The 25,628-nt window shown below is 32.8% G+C and overlaps 3 protein-coding genes across 3 annotated transcripts in view; 1 reads left to right on the top strand and 2 right to left on the bottom strand.

Annotated features, from left to right (window-relative positions):
* Positions 1-69: 69 nt before the first annotated feature.
* Positions 70-11,899, bottom strand: LOC131853465 (UPF0605 protein GA14893-like). Its single transcript, XM_059204360.1, has 8 exons — positions 11,853-11,899; positions 10,879-11,017; positions 10,561-10,657; positions 7,285-7,460; positions 6,544-6,706; positions 5,555-5,693; positions 430-528; positions 70-275 (listed from the first exon to the last, which is right to left on the bottom strand). The coding sequence occupies exons 1-8, from the start codon at positions 11,897-11,899 to the stop codon at positions 206-208; spliced, it is 930 nt and encodes a 309-aa protein (XP_059060343.1). The 3' UTR covers positions 70-205.
* Positions 1,021-5,046, bottom strand: LOC131853441 (elongator complex protein 3). Its single transcript, XM_059204327.1, has 7 exons — positions 4,406-5,046; positions 3,875-4,039; positions 3,316-3,430; positions 2,593-2,843; positions 2,124-2,289; positions 1,480-1,692; positions 1,021-1,251 (listed from the first exon to the last, which is right to left on the bottom strand). The coding sequence occupies exons 1-7, from the start codon at positions 4,966-4,968 to the stop codon at positions 1,060-1,062; spliced, it is 1,665 nt and encodes a 554-aa protein (XP_059060310.1). The 5' UTR covers positions 4,969-5,046; the 3' UTR covers positions 1,021-1,059.
* A 1,473-nt stretch (positions 11,900-13,372) lies between the features above and the next one.
* Positions 13,373-25,628, top strand: part of LOC131853454 (uncharacterized) — a 55,748-nt gene continuing 43,492 nt past the window's right edge. The window contains exon 1 of the mRNA XM_059204348.1: positions 13,373-13,777. The gene's annotated coding sequence lies outside the window, so the exon portion shown is untranslated. The remainder of the gene's footprint in view (positions 13,778-25,628) is intronic.

Below are 25,628 nucleotides of genomic sequence, written 5' to 3'. Positions count from 1 at the left end.
ACATATATTTTTTAGGTTTTGATATAAAACTATGTAAATATTATATTTAAATAAATAAAACTATTAAAGTTATCATTCTGTATAATTTTCATGTATTATCAGAACTAAAATTTCATTTCATCATTAAATTATTCTTATTCACACCTGATTTTCAAAATAAACAATACATCGATGTTATGAGATGTTACAGGAAATAATAAAAAAATCAAGGTCCAAAGTCCCCTCGGAGCCAGCGCTTGGCATCTCTAGTGTCATTCCCATATGTTTTGCCAAATCTGAAAAAAATATAAAACTTTTTACGTGGGCAGGTCTCTCTCGTCTATTTCGGGCATCCTTAAAAAAAATATACTATAGGCCGTACCTAGTCTTTATAGCTTCACCGAAGGCATATTTACATGAAAGAATATAAGTTAAAAAAATAATACGTACCTGAACATAGCACCTGGAACATGGCCCGCGTAATTTGGCAGCATACCAACGTGTTTGTGGTAGAGTTCAGTAGGATTGATGGATAAGGGTGGATCGGGTCTGGAACAGAAGTGTTATTGTGGTAGAGGTAATAAAGGACAAAATATCTAAAACTATTATTATTACTTTATAGTAAATAAAGCTCCCTTGAAGTCAATTCATTCATTGCTATTTTGCAAATATATTGTTGTGTATATGACATTAACCCCCTAAAGAAATAAGCATATTACATATTTTAGTAATTTCTTTCATCACGTTTTTTAAGATATGTTCTTAAATTGATAAATAAAGGTAATTTTCAAATGTATTGTCTTAAAAAATAACCAACCCAATGTTTTCACCACAGTGAGGAATGTGAATGTTACTATAATAATGTGTATACTAACTGGTACTTGCAAATCTCTTTAAATTAATATTTTAAATGTTTGCAGGTTTCAGTTTTCATGGTTGATATATGTATATGATATGATAAGCAACTACAACACAATTCTCGCCAAAAATCTGTTAAAATATTATCAATCAGAATTCCAGAGTATCCATTAATTAAAAATAAATTAAAACAACATCATTTATGTCTAATATTTATTGACATCAAAGCATTTTGACCATATAGGGTCCCTCAAGATGGTACCCAATCTTTGCGTAGTAGTTTCTAGTGCCAACTCCCGATATGACTGCCATCTTGTCTGATCCATGTTCCTCTCTCGCGATCCTCTCGGCTTCCTCCATTAGCAACATACCAAAGCCTTGGTGTTGGAATTTCGTTGGATCACGAGCATTCACCTAATAAAAATAAATAAAATTTATATTATTGTAGCAACTGTGGTTTGCATTACGATTATGAATGAAAATATCTGTAGTAATCTATTATAAAACTAAATCTAAGATAATCATCATTTGGTTTTTTATAACCACTAGATGAGACTACCGTAATTCTCACAAAACAAACATTTATGTCCACAAGAGTTTGTATTTAGATTTTGTTTTGTATAAATTTTATATTATACTTACAGGTACAACAGATCCGTACACATGTAACTCTCTAACTATACTGCATTGTTTGAAATCTGATTTAGGGCCAGCCTTTAATTCTGGTCTGTAGGTGTCTGAAGCACACTTCCTAAGTCTGAGCAGGCCAACTAATATATCTTGGTCTGGATCCTCATACGCTAAGAATGTCTCCCAGCCGCCATTGGCAACGTAATCGCGTCGTATTAACTCCACCTGAAGTTATAAAATGAAATATAAGGTTTATAATATTATTTAATAAACAAATGAATTAAATTACAAAATTTGCTGGCTGAGTAGTAAATCCTTTTAATCTTAAATACAATGAAGCAATCTATAATTATTAATCATAATTACAGGTTTCTAGCTTTAAAAATGGCAATACTTCCATACAACCTTCCATCACCCCTTATAACCGCTTACAGCCCTTTTTTCGCATTAAAAAGTAGCCTATGTCCTTTCTCAGGGTCTAAACTATATGTGTACCAAATTTCATTTAAATTGGTTCTATAGTTCTGGCGTGAAAGCGCAACAGACAGACAGTTTCTTTCACAATTAATTACAATATGATATTATAGTAAGGAAGTAGGGATTAGTATAGATGTGTACAAAGACTAAAAACAGTTTTAAAATATGTATAATTGTACCTCATATGGCCTAACTTTGTTGTGTATTTCCTGTATACCCACTTCCCTGGTCCTCACGTCTCTACAATCTGTGCCCAAGTCGGCCATACGAGCAAGAGCCAATTCACGCAAGTTGCCGTGCTCCACGCCCGATGATACGAGGGGCATTGGAATGTCTCGTTGGACTCTATAAAATAAAGAAATATTGATTTTATTAAAAGCATAAAAAATAAAATAATGATATAGAATTTTACTTTAAAAACGTAAATGCCTGTGTTGCAACTTTGCACATATTTATATTTAGAAATAACATTATATTTTATTACAATTTTGTATTGTTACTGTTCACTGTCCATTGTCTTTAAAACAAATGGTGACAATAATATAGATATATAAAAAGTACTAAAATTAAAAAACATGTATAAATATATACAAATATAATAATTGTATAAAAATGTGCAGTTTGCAGCACATATCCAATTTATCTCACCTGTAAACCCTAGTCCATGGTGGCACCAAAGCCAGTACTTTTGCAATCAAATCAACTAAAGTTGATGGAGGATAACTTCTATATCTCCCCGTCTTCCATAGTTCATAGAGGCCTGTTCCTCTGATCACTAATGTTGGGTATATCTTGAGGCCGTCAGCCCGAAATGCAGGATTTTCAAAGAATTCTTTAAACTGTTCCACATCTCGCTCAAAATCCACATTTGGTAAATCAGGCATCATGTGTGCAACTATCTAGAAAGAGTAAAAATAGAATTATATTGTATTCTGTTATTAAGATTTGATGTATCTACAAAAAGTATAACATCATAATAGACAGAAGGGACAATGGAAATCAATGTTGAGAAAAAGACTCCAGATTTGACCTGCTGATTGGATCTTTTTTTTAATACTGCCTACTAATCTACTGCATGAAATATAAGTGCAAGACTTTATTGTTAGATATCTATATAGTAACTAATTGTCAGAAATGTAATCACACTTTGCCACTAATTTATATAGTACTAGCTGTGCTCATGGTTTCACCAGCCTGAAATTTATAGCCTACATGTTATTCTGATGTATAAGCTGTTATTGTAAAGTTTCATTAAAAATGTTCAGTAGTTTTTGTGTGAAAGAGTAACAAACATCCATCCATACTCATAAACTTTCCCATTTCTAATAATAAGATGTTAAATATTATACATATTTGAAACTTTGTTCTTACCTTATAACCAGCATCCTTGGCCAAGTTGAAATTCTCACAGACAGCTTTGACTGTGTGTCCTCTATTTGTGTCACGAGCAATGTCCTCGTAAACAGACTGCACACCTATTTCCAGCCTGTGTATAAATATATTTAGCATGGTTAAGTCAAATTATTATACAGTATTATTAGTGAATATTTTTTTAACAAAACATCTCTTCTGCACAATGCATCCATATCAATTGTTGGATTCAACACAGCTTTGACAGTTGCACTATTTAAGTAAACCCTTATTATGAGCAAATAATAGTTTAAAACTGTCATTTAGCACCCACATTCTGTGTTTATTAGCATATACCCTTAGCACAGGCTAAGGGTATATGCTAATAAACACCAACGAATGTTGAGTGACATAATGAAGATGAAATCAGGTCAGTAAATCACTAGTGACAAATATCATGATTGTTTCCAGGGCTAAGTGAGTTCAAGCTGTGTGCTGTGTGTGTGGTACATTGCTAGCAATCCTATCCATCATGTTTTTATTAATATTTAATAGGTGTAAATCTAAATGCATACCATACCTTGTACAACCATAGTTCAACATGTCACTCATATGCCTCTGCAAACAGTAATCAGGTCTAGTTTCTATTGTAATACCGATACATTTAGTTTTTGCCTTTTCAGAGTATTTTACAGCTTCAGCAACACAACTTGATGTGTGTCCAGACAATGCATCATGAAGATTCCTATAAATCATTGAATTAAAAATAAAATTTAAAAAAAACCTTCTAGCAATTCCAATTCAAAAATAGTCTATTTTTTATCACAATATCAAATTATAATGACTTATTTAATTAAGTTTAATTGCAAAACATAATGTAATACAAACAATATGTGTTTAATTTAATATCTAAATATATTTAACTCAAAGGTGACTGATAGTGATCTATCAATGCACAGCCCAAACCACTGGATGGATCGGGTTGAGACTTTGCATGCATAAAGCTACTATGACGTAGGCATCCTCTAAGAAAGTATTTTGATAAATTCCACCCCCAAGGGGATAAATTAACACGATAGTTAGTAAATAAGAATAAACAACAAATAATTACCTAATAAAATAATCTCGATAATCCTCAGGCAGACTCATAAATGTACCTCCCATGACAATAAACTCCACTTTATCAACACTGTGCCCCAACTGTTTCAACTGTTCCACTCTGTGACGTGTCTGTAAGTACGGATTGTACCGCGCCCTGATCGCTCTCATAGATGTGGGCTCGTAGCCAGTGTAACTCTGCGTGGAGTACTCGAAATCAGAGTCCGGCCCACCCGGGCAGTACACACAGATGTTACCCGTGAAGTTTATATGTGGACATCTGTGAGGTTTGCACATCACGGCAACCACAGCTATCCCAGACGCTGTCCTAATCGGTTTCGCCTTCAACTTAGGTAATAGTATACTCTTCGCATCAGCAGGTACCGCTGCAATAATATCCACGAGTCTGGGAGACGTTCCTAGGCCGTATTTGGAGGAAATTCTGGTCTTCATCTTATTGAGGTTAACATCCTTGCCTTGGCGGTGAGCGATCAATAACTCTTGTATGATTTCAGATATCACTATCACCATCCGCTCCTCCTTCGACAGATTCGGCAAAAGTTTCTTTTTCGTCATATTTACACAGTTTTATAATAATATTAATAAATAAAATATTAAATAACGCGTGTCGATTACTACTAATTTGGTGATAGTACGTCGCAAAACAAAGGAATGACAGAATGAATGAACTATGATCGATTGATTGAATGACAGCCAGCAATTATTAATGAATAATTTATATCTTTGACTGTGTTGGTATTTAGATATTAACAAAATATAATTTGAATTTGTTTAATGAAGTATAGTATAGGAACTGTTAAAAATTAAAATAAATTATTGAGTGTCGGTGTAATTAGAATAAATTTTTTGAAGTAAGTTTAATTCAGAAATATATTTTTTAATATTAGCTATTCCGATGGTGCAGAACTTATATTAGTGTGTTTATTAGAGAATACTCAATTAAGTAGGTATATGGGGAATAAAGAAGAAAGCATTATGTAATCTTTAACATTCATTGCTAACGTCGTAGGGGCATTAAGCTGTGAACGGGAGTGAGAACAATAGTGTTTGTCTGGAAGTCGATAAGTAGGAAGACAAACAGTACCTACACTTAAATATATAAAATCATACATCATAAACATTACGTATGTAACGTACTCACTTGACTACATTGACTGGAGCCCATTCAGTACTTTGTCGTCTTCTATAATTAGACGAGAAGTCACAAAGAGCAGAATTTGTTAATTTCTTCGACGATTCGCCAAAGCGCTGGAAACCATACGGCACGTGTCCCGCAAAACCTATATTTTAAATACATTAATTATTATTATTTTTAGAAATATTACTCGAACCAGTAATTACTGGCGGGAAAGCAAGCGATTATTCGAGAAGTCATAGTGATTAATTCATTTTATAAGCATGTCTTCAAAAACACGATACACAATGAATAAAACGATTAAATCTAACAAAAACACTATACACAACGATTAAATCTAAACATAACTCTACGATATATACTATTGTGCGGAAGGGATCGCTATATGGCTACCAATAGATGACCCCATTCGTAGCCACACTAATTCCCATAGTCATATTCATAGTATAGCATAGCATAGCACATAGAGATCCCGTCCAGCGATGTCATGTCAGGTTGGTCTACGCGGTCAGCATCCGTAGCGTATACAATTAGCACTGGCGCGTGGCCCATACCATTATCCTAAACAAAAAACTGCATTAGGTGTAACACCTTTCTAACCTAATAAGGGTGGCAGCCATTAAGCCCAAATATAAAAACAATATAACAGCATAATAAACAAATATATAAATATATTAACTTACGAATGGATTGAGAGGGATTAAATCCCCATATTTGATTTCTAATGAATGACGCGTGTAGTTTCCCGTAAGACATTGATTAAAAAGAGGAAAATGTAAGTATTATATAAATAATCATTCTAAATATAAAATAATAAAAAAATGTCAAATTGACGTATTATTAAAAAAATGGTTCTAATAAAAATACGAAACAAAGGAGTTGAGGTAAAACTTAATTTATTTTGTAACCGTTATTTCCCTATCATCTGTTATTGAAGTAAACAATTCTTTACATCACAGAAACAAATATTATAATAATGTCATGGAATCCCTCACCTTTCTTGATAAATTTGTCAGGATCTCCATTATCCATGAAGTAAGGACTAACTGAATGTGACGCTGGTGATAGCTTAGGTTCATCCATGGGCAGATCTCGTAATATACCAGCACATTCTGGTCTAACCACAACCAGGGGAAGCTTGAATTCTGCTGTTGCTGACTATGTAATAATAATATTTATTAAAGCAAATTTTCAAATTATACCTATTAAACCTGTACAGTTCACATATTATAACTTCGTTTTCTTGAGTTCGAGTCTGGCTCTTGCATATTAAAGACAATACCATTTATATACTCAGAATTTTAGTTTTAATTGGTTGTTCTAAAATTTCCATTGTTTTATATGTCAAACCGTGTACCAAATTTTCTCTGATTCACTAAAATACATTTTTTTCTATATTTATTTATACTGCGGAACGAATTCTATTTTTTTTATAGTCATATATATTTAGACTATCTTTGATATTCCTGAATTTAAATTCAAGGATAGAATTAGAAATAGCTTATGTAGTTCTTAAATAAAAACACCATCTGGCTTTACAAATAATTCCACCAAATCAATGGTAAACTTAGGATTCTATAATTCAAATTTTACATCATGTCTTTCAGTGACACCAAATATTACTCTCTATCGCTCTTCCATAATAACTTCATTATTCGTTCTTCATTCATCTCCTTTTGCTCTCTGCTTTATGATCTTCTTTCGTGCCAAAATATACGAGTAAGTTCTTCACTTACGAATCTATCAACCAAATCCCAGGGTTGGCCTTTTCCTGCTTGCAGATCGACGACCCTCTCCAATTGCTGTCGGGCGGCTCTTTGATTCAGCTGCAACCTTTGAAATTCTGAGAGTGCTTCTGTTGCGGACACTGTGTACCGCTGGCCGAAGTGGGCATTTAGACGAGGAAGGAATCCTATTATGTCAAGCAATCAGATTGTATCACTTTATTTTGTAATTATTATACATCATTTTCGATATCGGCCAATTTAAAACGTTTTGTACATTTTCATTAGGTACTGGTTGCAACTACATTCCATGTCTCTAATAGATAATACATGAATATTTTAATTTGATTTGATATGGATCGCCAAGATTAACCTGCCTAGCTACTGAAGTGTTAAAACATATATTTTTTAAATACCTAGTTATTTAACTGTTATTAATTGTAGATTGTTGTGATAATGAGCCTGTAGCCTACCCCTACCGGCTTGTTTTAATTTCGAAGGGATTTAGACTAGTCGATAGATCGTTCATGGTCCAGTATTACAATACATATATAGACTATTATTGCTCTGTTAAGATTTTCTACTTCAAAAGGGAGAAGTTTTAAAATTAAATATGATAAAATACACGCAGTTGATCTACTCTGAATATGTCCCTAAAGTTATATATCATAAATAAAGTCTAGATATTTCAGAAGAGCTTCCACCCGCGTACACTTAATTGTGGAATGAACTACCTGCCTAGGTTTTCTCGCGAGACTCTAGTCTGTACTTCCTGACAAGCTGTATCTTGGGGTTTTCAAGAAGGATATATTAAGCTTTCTTAAGGATCGGCAACGCGCATGTTGCCACCGTCGTAGTATAAAAAAAATATATATTGATAATTATAAGCGACATAAGTCAATAAAAATACACTTCCTGGATAATAATTTTAATTTTAATGCACGCAAGCACACATTCACTGTCACTGCAAGTTACAGTCACTTTTTGTAATACATAAATTTTAAGTTTAATGTCAAGTGCCTATCTCTCTTAAGACCTTGGTATTTAATTCGATACCTATACCTAGATGTAGAAATTCAGTAAAACTGTAACGTAGGAATATCATTGTAAATTCAAAGGATCGGATCATCACTGAATATAATTAGCCCAATCTATAGAAATAAGTAAAATTGAAGTTTGTAATGTCAAATTAACAGCTTTTCACTAAATGCATATTAAAGTATATATAGTATTTTCACTGGCACTTCAAAAAATATTTTAAGGCTTGCTAATTTCTGAAAAAACTAGCTCGATTTTGACGAGACTTTCGCTCGCTGATAGATAATGTAATAAGGCATAACTTAGGCTACTAGTAGTTTAGAAATTTTAGTTATTTTAAATCATCGCGGACGAAGACAAAGGTAACAATTAGTTTGTAATAAATGAATATAAGTATTTCTTATTAGTCTTTTATAAGATATGCATAAACAAAATCGTCTTTAATAGTTTGAAGATCATTCAGAATTGGCAACAATATTACGTAACATACAGAAAATGCAGTAAAATTCAGAATTCAAATGTTTTTGAGCAAGCTGAAGTTAAACTACCACTATCATCGCTAAAACATCTAGACCTAAAGTTCTCAGGAAACTGTAGCATTCTCGAAACCGGCTTTGAAATGAAGTGACTCATACATGAGGTTGGTACGCTCCGGCTCTGAATCATTGGGATCATATTGCCTTTGTGTCTAGATTCAAATGTTGACAGATTTCACTTGACCTACGGTCGCAATATGAGGCCGTAGGTTGGGTTTCCCGTCACCTTTTGTTTGACTTTGTGAGAAAGTTGTTCATCCAAACATGTTGATGTTTTAAATATATTAATAGTGCAATATAAAGAGAGCATATGACTGAGTTGAGTGTTAAGATGTGTATTTATTTAGATAATTAGAATGGCAAACTAACTAACTACCTGTCTACCTTCGCCTAATTCTCTAACTCTAACTTCACCTAATACGTAAAGCAAAAACTTTGACCCCTTTTTACGAAAATTGTTCGGATGGAGGTGTGTGTAGTTTCTCACGCTTATAGTTTATATAGAGCATGAGTCACTTTCGTAGCACCATTCATCAGTTACCACTCAGAAGCATTAAGATGTCATGCCTTCATATCCTGCTTTTGTTTATGGATGATAATGGAGTTGTGCAGTATCAGTGGAAGATGATAAGATGAGCATGAGGTCAGGTCAGTTAGCCCATCGTGACAAGTTCATCAAGAATTTATCACGATGGTTTCCAGGGGGAACCGCGTGGAGGGCAACCTAACATGTACCATGTTAGGTTGGCCTCCACGCGCATCACTAGCAATAAGATAATAAATACACAATCCTCTTTCTCCCCTATCTTGCAATTTTACTGTCTTATCTCACCGCTAACTGTTTATTTACTCATCATTCATTGTTATTTGATCCAAATCGGTACTAAATGATACAGTTTAAAATTTTATATTTTCAAATCGAGTAATAAGGATTGGCTAAAAAATTTAGCGGATCATCTAGTTTATACCTACCTAAATTCCTTCAATTAAGATAAATTTAATTTTCAGGCGATTATTTTCACGGTCGGGCACATTGTCTTCACAGAACGCTAATATGATTGTCTGCGTTTAGCACCAACTGTGTTTGAATGAAGCAATTTTAGTCAGATTTTATCGGCAACACATTCAAACTGACGCGCTCGTTGATTGTCTCGCGGTTTCTCAATGCACATAACAAACAAACAATGTTGATGCATTATGTAAGTAAATACATATTCACACGTGCTGTGATGGAAACTGACCCCTTTATTCAAGTAATACATAAGTATATAAATGCGCAGAAATATATATAAATATTAACACAAGACTAGGCTCAAGTTAAGCTAGCTAAAGCATGTGTTATGGGTACTAGATAACTGGTACTAATACATAGGTATTTTTTTTATATAAATACATACATATTATACATAGAAACCGTTACAAACAATCATACTCATGAATACAAATATTAATGCCGTGCGAGGAATCGAAGCCGCGATCATCGGTATTAAGACCTCATCAACTTGTAATGTCACTACCTAATCCTAATACCTAATACCTAATCCTAGGACACAGTCCTATAACCAAAACATAGTTCTTACAAAGCAAGCTGATGGTGTTATATTATGTAGGTGATTTAAATATGCTGCCGCCACTCTTTTGAAATTAAAGGGGTATAAAAGCCGGCACACAAAGCTAGTAATTAAAAAACAGATAATTTCTGAATACTACGCACCCTCATATCCCGGTAACATAGGATGCTTGTAGACCGGGTCACCATTGCGGAACCTCGCATTTACTACATCGATATCGGTTTGTGGAGGTCGAAAGATCTGAAAGGATGATACCGTTTTAAAGCCATTAAAAAACAGACTTAAAACACATTATTAACGATAAGTCAAAAACTACTGGTCTGTCGTTTATCTATATGGAACGGCATTAGAAGCACCAACTTTCAAAGAAGACCTATTAAAATTCATGTAGAAAAACATCTGAGGTAAAACATAAAAATATGACTATACTGTAAGAATAAAAATACTACAAGATGAATAACCTGGAAATCATCCGCTGTTCGATCTGACAGCACCAATCGCTCTGAATGCTGGACGCTGGGATCCAGAAGGATCTTGTGAGTTGTAGATCCATATGTGTCGCCAATACGGTACTTGTATTCAGGGCAATGGCCTGTGTAACTGTTGGTAAACGCGTTAATGTAATGAAAAATATTTATGACAAAATAAGTAGAAGAAGTAGCTCTATTACTCCTTTGTTCTGTGTGTGAGACAGAGGACATCTACCTGACTTACTTCTATTATTAAATAGCTTGCTATATAAGCTGTGATCACATTTGATTTGAATGGTAGTGTATTACAGGGTAAAACATAATATCTGCAATTTTCTCAACGTTATTATTATTAAAAAAAAATACTTTTATGACTTTATTTTTTGATAGATGTCTAGTGTAATATGAGCTAGAAATTGTTATCTTACCAAATAACGAAAACATTAAAAATTACATCCTAATTCTCTATGAAATGGTAGCTGATGATATGCACAAAACGATCTGCCAATATATTTTAGGAACTATTTTAGTATTATTTCTGTGCATTCTTCTGTGCATGAATCGGCAACGTGCAACTCATGTCTCTGGTGTTTCAGGCGTCCATAGACTACGGTACGTTTACCATTAGATGTAATAATGAAAAAAACTATTTATATTAATTGTGTTATTGTGGCGCTGGGCTAGTCATATATGTCGAAGCAAAGACGACAGATGCACATACAGATCCCTAATATGGCGAGCTAGGATGGGAAGCAGAAGTGTAGGCAGACCAACTGTAAGATGGTCTGATTACATCAGGAAGACGATGGGCCGACCTAGATAAGATGCGCCACAGATAGAATAAAATGGAAAATTATACAAAACGTCAAGCAGTGGCCTAATATATGCTGAAAGAGAGAGAGAGAAGATTGTTCTTGTGGTACTTATGAATGGTTGGGTAGGTAATCAAATTAATAAGTACTAACCCGGGTATGTAGTGGGGCTGTGCAATGCTGACTAAATCTAATGCCATTCCGTACAAAGTTCACTTTGTATGTTTATTGAAAAATGTTAACTCATAATTTTCTACGAAATACCTATTAGAAACTTGAAAGGGACTTTGTACTCGAATTTAGCGTTCTCGACACATTTCTTGATATTAATAATTTGTGTTTTTGTTATGTCAATGAATACACTTCATTGATTTTTTTTTAATATATTTTTTTATTTATAAACCTAAACCAGCCTCAGAGCATATTTTTATCTCAAATATATAAAACATGATAAAAAATATTTTTTGTTAAAAGTGACTATTTTTATTTGTTAAATCTTTAATTACAAAGAGGTCTGTTTTGGTTAATCTAATCTAATTGATCCATTAAGAACATAATGGCTATTTTCTTAATAAATCAATGCATTCCCTGAAAGAAGAAGTTATAAACTTGAAATTTAGAATATTGCTTCTTTTGGATACATCCAGTAAGAAAGTCTTTATATTCATAAGAAACAGAAGATAATAGGTTCTCGTACGCAAACCCGTGGTAAACAGCAATTTTTCTTATGAAGTTGTAGTAGTAGCTAGAGAAAATAATAATTTTACAACAATATACATACCTAAAGATTGAGTTATCATTACATTAGTTCGGTCTTTATATAACTAACACGGAAAACAGACTAACTGCTCAATTGATGGTAAGAGGTAACAGTGGCATCTACATAAGCAGCAACACGGATATCGTGTTATCATGTGACGCCCGTGAAACGACCTATTTTGGAGAACTAAGATAATTGCATATTGTGTAATTTATTATCACCTTTAGCTACTTATATGCCCAAAAGACTCTTAAAACAATCACAATCTCAGAAAGCTCTTAAAACAAGTTGCTGAGCAACGGAAATGGGTGAAAGTGAGAACTTTTAAAAAGTGTCCACCTCAGGGTTTGTAAGTTGTCATCCTATTACTGTACGACAACAGGACTTCTTCACCCTCCTAAGAAGGTACAGGTTAGGCCTCGTAGGGGGACCATTCGCGATGACATCTTCGAAGGGGACCTCTGGTTGCTACATAAATCGTCACCAGTGCAATTATCATACGTTAGAAAAATTTATGTTATGAACCATAAATAAAATATTTTTACACAATTTAGTATGTAGGCCTACTACATGTATTTTTCATGTTCCGTCTTGTTCGTGTTAGTACAAGGAGGTCTAAAAATATATTTTAGATTTTTGGTCTGTTTGTCGGTGCGCTTTTGAATTTGAATAGGTGCCCTTTAAAAATAGTCCGTGGTCAGAATCTCGCAGGCTTAGCCGTTATTAAACAAGTCCATATAGTCCAATAAATAGGATCTAAACTCGGTTTATCTATCAGTTTATCAGATTCTGCTGTCAAAATAATCACTGAATGAATGAATACTGTGAAGTATGAATTGCAATCGGTGCAATCGTTCTCAAGACTCCTTTCATTCGTTTCATTTGTTTGTCCGCCATATTGGTTTCAACCGTCTCTCCGGTCGGTCGTGTATCGCGTAGCTTCGCGTTAAGTGACAGTCAACGATCAAATAATTGTAACTTTGAAAAACTTGTGAATTCAATGTGAATATCTATTGTATACCCCACGAAACAAACTGTGAAGTGTTCATTTAATAATAATATTATTAACTATAAAAATACGAAAGTAAATGGTGAGTTCTCTGACTTGAAATGCATGCATTCCACGGAGAGTGTTGAACTTTTATTTTTTTTCGTACTGTGTAGCTTTTGATTCATATCAAGTATATTAATGTATTTAAACAATTCAACATAGATTACAAACTTATATAAATATTAGTGATGTGTTCTTTAAGAAACATTGAAAATGTGTTGTTCAAAGTTAGCAGAATAATTAACAAGGATTGCCGAAACATTCAAGGTAAGATTTTAGTAATTTTCAAAAACCCATTTAACTTATTTTAAAATTTATATTATCCTAATAACGTACAATAATAAAAGTATAGCATTGTATTAAATTTAGCTAAGCAATTAATGAAGGTTACGAAACCAACTACGAAAGAAAGTTATTTCTTAGCGCTCAAAAGAATAAAAAAGCAGTTTCATAAATAGTACCTATGATTTAATAATTGACAAAATCATGCCTTTATTTAAAAATAAATTACAAAAGGTGAAAAATACTGAATCTAAAATACACAAAAATGAATTACATATTTCAACGCACTCTGAATAGTATGTATTATTTTTATCAAATATTAATCTAGATACAGTTTAAAATTACATGGGTTTTATTATTAAATGTGTATTTTCTAGATTATAATATTTGTAGGTATCAAAAGACTGCATCTTGTAAAAAACAACATGCACACTTTAAAAATTGTTAAATAGGTACACGCAGGTAGGATTATCCCAGGTAACTAGGCTAGTTACCTGGTGAACAATTGACAACTAAACAATCTTTACGAGCTCATCAACAGATCATAATTGTAGGTAGGGTAGGTAGTTAGTGTTATTGCTATGTTAGTGTTAGGTTAGATGTCTATCCTACTTTTAACAAAGTAGGTAGGTAAATTGATAGTGGAATATATCCAGATAACATATTAAACTTTATTTGTGTCATGAACCTAACTAGAAAGGAACCTACCTAGTATCAATGATTTTTTTTCGGACTATAATGCTGCTAGGTAGCCTTTACAGCTTCACGGACGATAGGCGGCGAGTGCAGATGGCACTCCAAACTCGCGGAAGGTCTTATGGAGCGGTTGAAGGCCTATTCCCGCCTGACGGATACGACTTTAGTCTGAACGCATCGTTAAGGGTTCGAACCTCGGCTCAGGCCGTCGTAATTTCAATCCCCGTTTGAATTGCACGCGGTAGGACTATATGTTTTACAAGGCTATATTTTGTGATGTCTAACCTCAAATAAAAATCATTTAAAATACACCGTCTTACAACAATACAAAATTAGAAATGTTTAAAAGACACTATATTAAGACCTAGAGAGTTGGATTCCATACGCACTGGTTGCAGTATGAAACTTCTGCAATAGGCTAAAATTGTGCCGCTAAATTGATTTTGATTGATTGATGAATTTGCTAAAAATGATGTGAGATCCAATTGAAAAGTGAAATGGCGCTTAAATACAAATGTTATATAAATATAATACATAAGTGTAAATTATTCTAGCCTATACACGACGTACGACTTCTGCGTATTCTTTGATTGTTCCGTTTCTATTGGTCGTGTCGTGGTGTTATATAGCCTTCCTCAATAAATGGGCTACCCAACACTAACACAATTTTTCAATTATAACCAATAGTTTCAGAGATTAACCCGTTCAACCAAACAAGCTCTTCAGGTTTATAATATTAACGTTATGTTAGACGATTCTATAGAAGAGGCAAGTGAATTGAATTGGATTTATTTTAATTTGATTGAAAACATTTGTCTGCCTTAGATCAATTCTAGAAAATAAAAAAAGTTCATGAAATTTCAGGAAATCTCACGCGTACAACCAAATGCAGGATTAATCTAATCTGTGTAGATATGCCGCACTTATTTATCAACAATCCTATCGCGACTTAGTCCGATAACGTAAATAATACGAACAATGATCCCTACGATGCAAAATAAATTGCACTTTATTAAAAATTCCACTATTTACAATCTATACGTTTATAAATTGTATACTAAGAACGATAAGACAATTATCATACAATGTTATAGGTAGGTTCTAGATATCATTTATTATGATTACAAAATACAAGTTAATACCTTAACATGAGAATAAGGTGAAACTATTAGATTATGTATTTAATTATTATAACATATTGAAATACAATCCTGGTGTCGTCGTCAAAAGAATCGTGTATTAATAGTAATACATGTAGATATAAAATGTGTACATACGTACTTATTACTATGCTCATCCGTTCGAAGTACATTAAAATAGCCCTATTCGAGTAGCAACTCGTTACCAAACAATGAAAGAAGACACCCATTCAAAGTCAAGTAAATGTCTCAAAGGAATCCTGTTTGGTGGCCCGGGAGAAACAAAACCTTGGTCGACTCGCCAGCATCCGTCCAAACATGGGAATCTTTAACATATAGACTGTTTTGCACCTTATGTCTATAACTTAAAGGTACAACAACTCTAAGATCTTCGTGCTCTAGAATTGCATTGTAGTTATAAATACCATTCTAGAAACTTTCCAATACTTTTATTAGTAGGATATTTCTTATTCGCGTTCACAGCTAGCTATTTATCTCAGAATTGATTAGACCACTTTCTTCTGACGTATAGCTGGCAGAAATACCTACGTGAATCAGTTGAAGACAAAACTTAATTAGGTTTAGTTACTTGGTATTAGCTTGCTGGTTAATTCAGTCCAAGATAAGACAAGAAGTAAATTATGCAAAGCACGCTACGGTCCGTTAATTTAAAGTTAACTGTCTGCCTACTGTATACCACAACGATATAATAACCAAGGGCCAAATTACTATTTCCAGTTCCAAAGCATAGGGTACTTACGGCGACGGTACTAATTTGTGTGACTTTTTCAAATTAGTCGGTCCTCGATGCGATGGGACGTTGAGGACCGGTTCTATTGATGGTTTATAAGAAAAAAGAAGACTCGTGGCTGTCGATATTCGAGGTCGCAACCCAATTGGGGACCAGTCGCAGGTACACTTTGTAGTACACTTTCTCCTGTGCGTGACGCACCCAGGCGCAGACATTTCACTGTAGAATCTCTGCAGGTGCTCTCCAAGACCAATGATAAACATGCAACACTTTATAATGTGCGATTTTAAAACGAACATGTTATAATGATTTGCAAAAGTTACACTTTCTCTGTGAAAGAGGCCACAACTGTTCGGTGGCAATACGGAATATTGTGAAGTTGTAAGTGCATCTAAGTAATTTCATAGAGAAACGAAAACCCGTGCAGTAAGTAGGTTTAAAGAACAACACTTTAATAAAAGAAACATCGACTGTTTTTTTAAAGACCGCGAAATATCATTGACCTTTAAAACTGTATGATCCAAGCGTTTCGAATATCCCATGCTTCTTGGCTGCAGAAAAAGTCGATTATCATAGTGAAATAAGCCACTCGCTGAGGCACATTTAGATAATCATCCGCGATTGTTAGAAGCGTTAATAGGTACTATTTCAAATCTAACAAAAAGTGGTCGGACAAGCTAAAAGCGATCGAATAAGAGCCTCGCTATTTTGTTACGTTAGTGTTTACTATAGAAAATATTAAAGAAAAAATTAAAACAAACATTGTAAACACACGATGAAATGATTCGTTACGCTATATCGTATTACAAATCATCGATAATGACAATGCTTGACATCATCGTCTTAATACTTAATTTTAAAAGAATGGATAGAATTTGCCGAAACATATTATGCTTGATGAGTTATCAATCATTGAAACCAAACTATGTACAGACCGAATTCCTTGGTCGTTTTGTTTCTGAACCAGACAGCCGACAACGCCAATTATTATGTAGATTTTCTTTAAAATGTTGTCACTCTATTGTTTGATATGTTTTGTTTTCAACATAGTGAGTTCAATAACATTATCATTGTGCAATATAAAGGTCATTTGCAAGATTATTTATTGTACCACTTATGTGAAGCCTTAAATTAAGACATTTCTTACCTTAAAGCTTTGGAAAATATAAGCATTTTCTGAGATAAATATGATCTCCATTCTTCTTTTTTTTTTTTATAAAAATATTCTGGACTGGATTCACTCAACGTCATCTAGTCACAAGCTAAGCAGAGCTTTTGTTTTAGGCACTAGGCAACTGATATAAATATTTGAATACATTTTCTTTGTAAGTATATATATTCATAATATACATCAGAAACACCCAGACTAAACAATGATACTCAAATATACGAATGTTTGTACTGTGCGAGGAATCAAACCCGCAAACATCGCAAAGTAAGGCGATGTGCTAAAGCGCTAGACCACCGAGGCCGTTGATATCTATATTTTATAACATTTATTCAATTCAATTCTGAGTACAAAACAAGCCGGAAACACAAGATAATTATTGCCATTTCCAAGTAAGATAACATTGACAATTGTATATTTATCTGTTTTCCTTTTATTTTTCGGAACCTTTCTACCAAGTGTTATATTTCCCATCAAATTACTTCGTTAAGAATTCGTTTACAAAGACATAACAGCGAAATAATGCCCTTTCATTAAACGCGTCCGGTTTTTATGCAAGCCACTGTAAATAACTGAACAAAATGTGTTCTATAACTCTGGTTACAAAGGTGAAATTACAATGCAATATCGAGCTAGACTATAACTAGAAAGACTCGAGCATTGCAATTGAAATGTGGAGCAATCACACGGTTTTGGATTTCTACTATTATATTTCATTCACTACTGCCTTACTACTGTTCTCTCCTTTTCTATTAACAGATATCAATATTTAATAACTGTCGTACTTTGTAATGTTAACGTATGTCTGTATTTGTATGTAAATGTATACCTTAGAACGCGGGTAATGCATTTTTATAAATTTATCTTTTAAAAGCATCGTCTAATTCATTGAGGAATAATAGATATATATTGTGTTACACTTTTATTGCATTATTTGATGTTGTGACAATGTTATCTGTCATAAAAAGTTTTCATCTACGCCAAACAGCAGTTATCGTAAGCAATGTCTTACATATATTTTATATACACAATTATCTATTATCATTTTGAAGTTTTATTATGTTGTCTTGCCAGGTCTTCTAAGACAATTTTCCGAATGAGCCAAAAAATATTAGTAGATTAAAAAAATTAATATGACTATTCAAAAGTTTTTAATTATAAGTTTATTTGAATAAAGAATTTTCTATTCTATTATACTACACTATAATAAATAAATATCTTTCTCGAAAACATTTTTATTTTCATAAAATTTTTATCGCATGGATGCAAATGAATACTAGTGTGGAAATCCAAAATTTGCTTTGTTTCATTATATTCTATTTACTCAGCTGATACCTATTTCACTAGCGTTCCGGCTGGTCGGTACTTCAGCGCATACCAAATTCCAATATACCAAGACATCCTTTGTCCTTCTACATTAATAGTGGAAAAATTTTTAAATAAACTATTTTGACAAATTATTCCTATATCATTTAGGTACTACATTGTTATTAAAAGGATCTCAATTTTAAGGACTTTGGAAGAATTATATCTTTGAATCTCCGATCACATTCAGAATTTAAATTCAGAAAAAATATAAGTAAGCACTTTGTAATTAGTTGATTTACAAAAGAAAATGTTCTGGTAATAGACTATTTCTATATTCTGTGGTAATTTATAAAATAAAGTTATCAACTTTAAAATAAAAACTTGAGTTCCCTGTTAGTAGTAATACTTCAATGTTAGTTACAAATGAAGACCGATGACCTTCACAATTCTTGGCATCATAAGCGCAGCCTTTTTTGGAAAACCGCAAGTGCATATTTGTTGAAGTACCTCTATCTCTTTTTTCATTGAGTCGGTACAGGAAACATTCGCATCATATTTTCTTTGTATAACTGGAATAACAAGGAAGAAGACAGTTCTACTAGGATAATTGCCTCGGTGATCTAGCAGTTCATCACATCGCCTCACTTGCAACAGAAGCGGGTTCGATTCCTCCCACGGCATAAACATTTGTATTTATAAGTATGATTGTTTTGGTCTAGGTATTTTCTTTGTATATTATGTATGTATTTTAACAAAAAAAGTATTTATGTTAGTCGTCTAGTACCAATAAGAGAAGCTCTGGTTATAAACTTGGGACTAGATGGCGCTGTGGAATTGTGTTGGTTTATTATTATATACTGAACAGCATTCATGCGACTCTCGTATATGAAATAAAACATAGTGATCCAAATATTGTATTCAAATACATAAGTAAGAATCTCCTTTGGAATGTAAGTAAACAGAATCAAATTTAATACGGTCGCCCAGAAATTGTATTCAAAATAACAAAGAATAAGTAAGTATCTCCTTTGGAATGTAAGAACACAGGTATTGTATCTGTCAGCGCCGTGTCAATATTTCGACATAGGAATGCTCAAACGCATGTGTCGTGAATGTGGTGGCACGTGTGTTAAACTGCAAGAACTCAGGGCCCGATCGATCACGATGCCGATCGCTGTTACGAAATGTATTGTTACTATTATGTTTTATCTCATCGATAAATAGACGATTAAATTATAGTATAATACTAGTGGTCGGTAAGAGCATAGACAAATATATTAAAGACATTTTATCTCATCGATAAATACATATACGATTAAATTATAGTATAATACTAGTGGTCGGTAAGAGCATAGACAAATATATTAAAGACATTTTATCTCATCGATAAATACATATACGATTAAATTATAGTATAATACTAGTGGTCGCCCAGTGGTTGATATTGACCATTATTTATTTTGCATTCAGTATGACTATAGACAAATAATATTAAAGACACAATAAATAGAATAGTACAATATTCTCAATTTATCCACAGACTAAAGAGTTGTGAAGATGTTTATTGTGTGCGTGTCAAATACATGTTAGTGTGTGTAATGTTTTTTTACTGATTTAATGTATTATTTATGCATAATTTTTTTTCTTTGTAATCTGAAGTCCTCTATATAAACTACAATATAAGTGTGCGAATTTTTTTTAGGAGATTTTGATCCTACTAGATAGAAGCAAATAAGCAAATACATAGCTTTAGGTAAACGTTCTATTTTCTTCATAATAGGAATGATGTATACAGTAGTTAGTTGGCTTCGACTGAGTCAAAATTGTTCATAATATTATAAGCTGATAAACGAGACCTTGGCCTGGACAACTGGAGCAACAATCCAATTTGTGTCGTATGAAGCTAAACAAGAGCTCATTTTATGTTAACCGTCTGTTCTAAATAAGATGTGTGCTAGTAGGTTGTTTGTTGAAGATTTCAGCAAGTCTTTTCTATATAAAAATTATTAAAACTCCCAGAAGTTATATAGAATAAGGTAAAAACTAAATATATTTATATATATAACCACTCCAAAGACAGACTTCATTAAATATTTGGCTGCATTCAAATGATAAAAATTTTTCGTCATCGCCAACATTACAGTAATGTTACAGTCACGTGCGCTGTAATTATAATAATTATCTATTTACATAACCCATTGGAACATTGAAATATTGTAACAAAATGATAATTCAACTGCTGGATTTAATGGTTTATGACGTCACAGCAGCTGATCAAACATTTTATGTAGTTCGACCTGAAATCGAGTTATTGCCAGTTATGTATCAACCCACTGTGTACTTTAACACTATTACTTTTAACATACTGCGTATAATAATGTGCGCCTTTTCTTTTATGATTGTTCGTTACATATTAATTGTTCCAATGGCCTTTATGTCGACTATTACCGTATATATATTGTTATAATTAAAATTGTTATAACTATTTATACGTCTAGTCTAGAATATTATTTTTAAAAGATATAGGAAGTTACACTTGTTTGTTGAGTCTTTGTATATATTTAAAAAGGTTTTTATTATAGATGGATAATATAGTAGTTGGAATAAATCTACTGAATTATTTCAGTAGGTACCTCTCCTAGGTTCTCACCTATTTCAGTCAGTCAGTTGCTAAGTTGAGATAAGGCAGTGAAATTACAGAGCTTAAGCAACACAAGTGCACATGAAAAGGGTAAATTATTAAAAATAAAACAATATTTCAGAATTTTGTTTCAACTAGTTTTCATCTAAAATGAACTGAACGTCATCTAGAAAGTACTGGTAATATCTATGGAACCTGGAACCGAGCTTATTAGCGGCGAACAAAGGGCCAACCATAGACCAAAACTAGGCAGCAGGCGCGCATAGAATCCATAATGGTTGTAGTGTCGTGCTGCCAACCATGCTCACCATAAACGCGTGACCCGTTTACATGTATATGGATATCCGGTTATAAGCAGCAGTAATGGTCGTGCTATATAAAGCTAAATAGGATACGAAAACTGTCTACACATTCCATTCTATTTGTATTTAACTTTGTAGTAGTTTTACCCGCGACTTTACATGTATTTTTCGAAATAAAAATAGCCTACGTCCGTCTTCGTGACACAACTATGTTTATATCATTAAAATCATGTCAGCCGTTCATTAAAAGGGTTTTTATAGCATAGGGGACAAACGAGCTTGCAGCTGATCTGTTGGTAAGTGATCACCTCCGCGCATAAACATTCGCAACACCAGGAAAATTGCAAGTGCGTTGCCAGCCTTTTAAGAACCAGTAATCTCTTTTCTTGAAGATTTGAATACCTTATCGGTAACCTTTGTTCTTATGAATTTCTTTAATTAATGAATGGAAAATACTATTGATAACAGACATGTAGTATTTATAATATTAGTATGGATGGATAATATAAGATGTTTTAGTAAATAAATAACTTATATATATTTCTCTGTCTCACCTAATTCAGCTATGAAGCAGCTTCCTTTCTAAGCTGTGTTTTGGTTATAGGGTGAGATATGGTAGTGATCTTACAAAGTTAAAAAAAATGGGCTCAATCATTATTTTATAGGAAGAAACCCAACAGAGGACCGATGGGTTTATTCCGCGTAAAGATGAATATAATTAATTATGTTACTTTAATAATTAACTAGTTAGTTATAATTATCTGTCTTCGAAAGATAATAAAAAAAGTTACATGTTTTTTATTGCCTGACAATAGAGCAATTTACCTGAGCCTGGGATCACAAACTAATGTTTCTTTTTTTATAAGTAGGCGGGAATGCGCAAGTCAGGATCGCTACTCAAAGAAGCTGCAATACAGATGGTTAGTGAACTTGTGTAGGTAGCTAGGTACTGTACTATATATTTCTTTAGAATTGATCGATTTTTTTTTATTTATTGGATAAATTTTTACTGAGTATATTTCTTCCCTATGATGTTTATATCAGAGGGGACAATATTAAATCGTGTAGAAAACCACGTTATATATTTTTATTTATATAACTTAAATAATATAATTTTTGTATTATGATTTTATATACGAGAACAAAAGTGGGCTTAAAAAATATTAAAAGATAGTTTATGATTCAGAACTCAATTTTGGCCATAAAATCTTACATAAAATTATAATATCTAAAATAAATGCAACTAAAAGCAAACTATAAAATATTAGAAAGTTATAGTAAAAAGTCAAGTAATTTGTAGTTAAACAAGACTCAAAAATGTCTTCTGACATGTGAACTTCTTGTCAAAATTCCATAGTGTTAGCGGCTAAAAAACATCAAGCTATTTAAGTAAAACCTATTTGATCTTCAACAATCCGCGACGGATTGCATACTTACTAAACTACTTTTAATTTCATTGTTAATTCAGTTTTTGAGTCCACAGAGCGTAAATAAGTGGAACAACACAGGCATTTTGCTTTCTGTTGCTTGGCAAAACGCAGTTTAACATTGTTTGTTTTTACCATTAATTTAACATTTTACTGTTGGAAAACACATTTAATGTCACATAGAACATTTTAAAATGTACTACAACCAATATATCTATTTTACAACGTCTTTGAAAGTCCTCTGCTACAACTTGTTTACTTTTTTTTATATGTTGTTGATCCCACGGCAGGATTCTTGGCGATAGGAATGCGCAAGTCAGGATCGGTTCTAAAATTCTTTAAAGCGTGTTGAAACATTATAAGCTTTACAGTCTTTACAATAGAGAAGCATTTTGCTGATTAATCAAGTAAATTCATTGTTAATTATTCATGTAAGTAAATATATGTTAAGAATATAAATATCTAGTGTATCCTTATCGAAAGCGTTAAATACGTCATAAAATGAATGTATAGTCTATCCATTTAAAACTTACTGATTTTACTAATTATAAAGTACTCCTATAACTTTAAGTTTAAACATATAATTGTCTGGCGTCTAGTGCTATTTTAATCATTACATACGCTTGTTAGATATAGAGTGCAATATAGCACTAAAAATAACTAGATATCGTAAAGCAGCAATAAAATTTATTGTTTTTGTAACATTGCACTGAAATAACAAGGCAGGAAGGCAAAATTTAATCCAGAGGAATGTGCCATAAGTGGTATAACAGGCTTTAGGTCACATGGCCATGTCCGTCAGCTTGTTTACATTTTAATTTATGTAAAAAATATCTACCTAAAACAATATTAGACTTGCCTTCTTCGTCTATTATATAAAAATCTCGTGTCACAATGTTTGTTATAGAATTCCTCAGAAACGTTTTGGGCGATTAAGTGTAATCTTTTTGAGACTATATCGTAGTAGGCCATTTTAATACCCCTAGCTAATGAAGGTGATGACCCTATTTACAAAATATTTTCTATTGCAAACTACGTTTGGTTAGCTAGTCTATTAAAAATTATTACATTAAAGAAATATACATCATATTGTAATAGTTACTAAACAGACAGTAACAACAAGTACACGGATCCCTAAAAACGCTGCTGCTTGTCATTATGAAAATGTTAGTATGGCGGTACTTGTAAGGCTTTTGTTTAACTCTTTGAAACAAAGGCTGGGCTAAGCCCCACTTTATCTAAAGCTTTTGTTAACACTTTTATTGTTTCTTGCACAGAAAACACGGCGGATAATGCATTCTTGTTCCACTTTATATCCGGGATAAAGGATCACTGTATGTATATGTTTACTTTCTAAAGCAAACTATGAACAACTTATATCTATAGACTGTAGTTAACAAAAAGGAACGAATTGGTTCCATACCTAATTGTGTATCGTAGAATTAGTATAATTATCCTTACTGATTTTAGAAGTGCAATAGTAGGGTTCTCTTTTGAAATACAATATTATAGTGTCTGCGGCCGTAGCTGGCCTTTTAAATTTCACTTGACGAAGATGGGGGTGAGTGCAGGAAGCATTTCAAATCCTCGAGAGGACTTACAGAACGGCTGAAGTCTTTTTTTCTTCCCTTTTTTTGATAAAACAAAAATGTTTTTTAGATGTCAAATAAGAAAATGTAATTATAGTTTAATAATATTGATCGACATTAGTGGAATTTTGTAACATTGTTATTCTATTGTATTTTTATTTTAAAGAAATTTTACGACATAATGTTGTTTTAAATTATTTATAATTTTATTTTAAATATTCGCATACTCCTACGAAGTGCTTTATGTGATGTAGTTCTATTAGATATATAGTAAGATCCAAAACTGTAACAGTAGCAAGTAAATAAATAATATTTTTATATATTAGCAACAGACTCTTATTTTACAACATATCATCGAGTGAAATGGTTAATGTTTCTACTTTCCACAGATAATATAAGAAAATATGTCTATATCTCGAGTGCCAATTCATTATCGCGATTTGGACCTGCGTTAAATATTGTTGCGAAATTGTGACCGACCACCCAAACACATTTCATACAAAAGTGTTATATGAATTGAATGGAATGTGACAGGTAGACGGACCCAAGAATAACTCGCTTGCTCTTTTAATAAAAAAATAAGTCTTAAATTCCTAAGCCTGTCTGCATTATACGCCTTCTAAGGGATGTAGTCATTATCAGATATTTGGAGTGAATTTATTTTTTGTATTATTATTCAATTTCTCGTTTATTTTTGAAATAATATAGTGCAATAATTCGTTTCTAATTCCATATTATACTATGTGGGTCTCACGATATTGCCTACGTGAATTCGAATGTAAAGTAGGTATATCTTATATATAAATTTGTCGTGT

The sequence above is a fragment of the Achroia grisella genome, unplaced genomic scaffold (assembly GCF_030625045.1).
Source record: "Achroia grisella isolate CSIRO2021 unplaced genomic scaffold, CSIRO_AGI_Agris_v1 utg902, whole genome shotgun sequence".
In the NCBI taxonomy this organism is placed as follows: Eukaryota; Metazoa; Arthropoda; class Insecta; order Lepidoptera; family Pyralidae; genus Achroia; species Achroia grisella.
This window is presented reverse-complemented; position numbering and strand designations above follow the sequence as displayed.

Coding starts and splice junctions, on each gene's coding strand:
- LOC131853441 (XM_059204327.1), bottom strand. CDS start 4,968: ATGACGAAAAAGAAACTTTTGCCGAATCTGTCGAAGGAGGAGCGGATG. Junction 4,040..4,405: donor TATCGAGATTATTTTATTAG/GTAATTATTTGT, acceptor AATGATTTATAG/GAATCTTCATGATGCATTGT. Junction 2,290..2,592: donor CCATGGACTAGGGTTTACAG/GTGAGATAAATT, acceptor TTTATTTTATAG/AGTCCAACGAGACATTCCAA.
- LOC131853465 (XM_059204360.1), bottom strand. CDS start 11,899: ATGGCATTAGATTTAGTCAGCATTGCACAGCCCCACTACATACCCGG. Junction 6,707..7,284: donor GGGATTTGGTTGATAGATTC/GTAAGTGAAGAA, acceptor ATTATTACATAG/TCAGCAACAGCAGAATTCAA. Junction 5,694..6,543: donor TGACAAATTTATCAAGAAAG/GTGAGGGATTCC, acceptor TTTAAAATATAG/GTTTTGCGGGACACGTGCCG.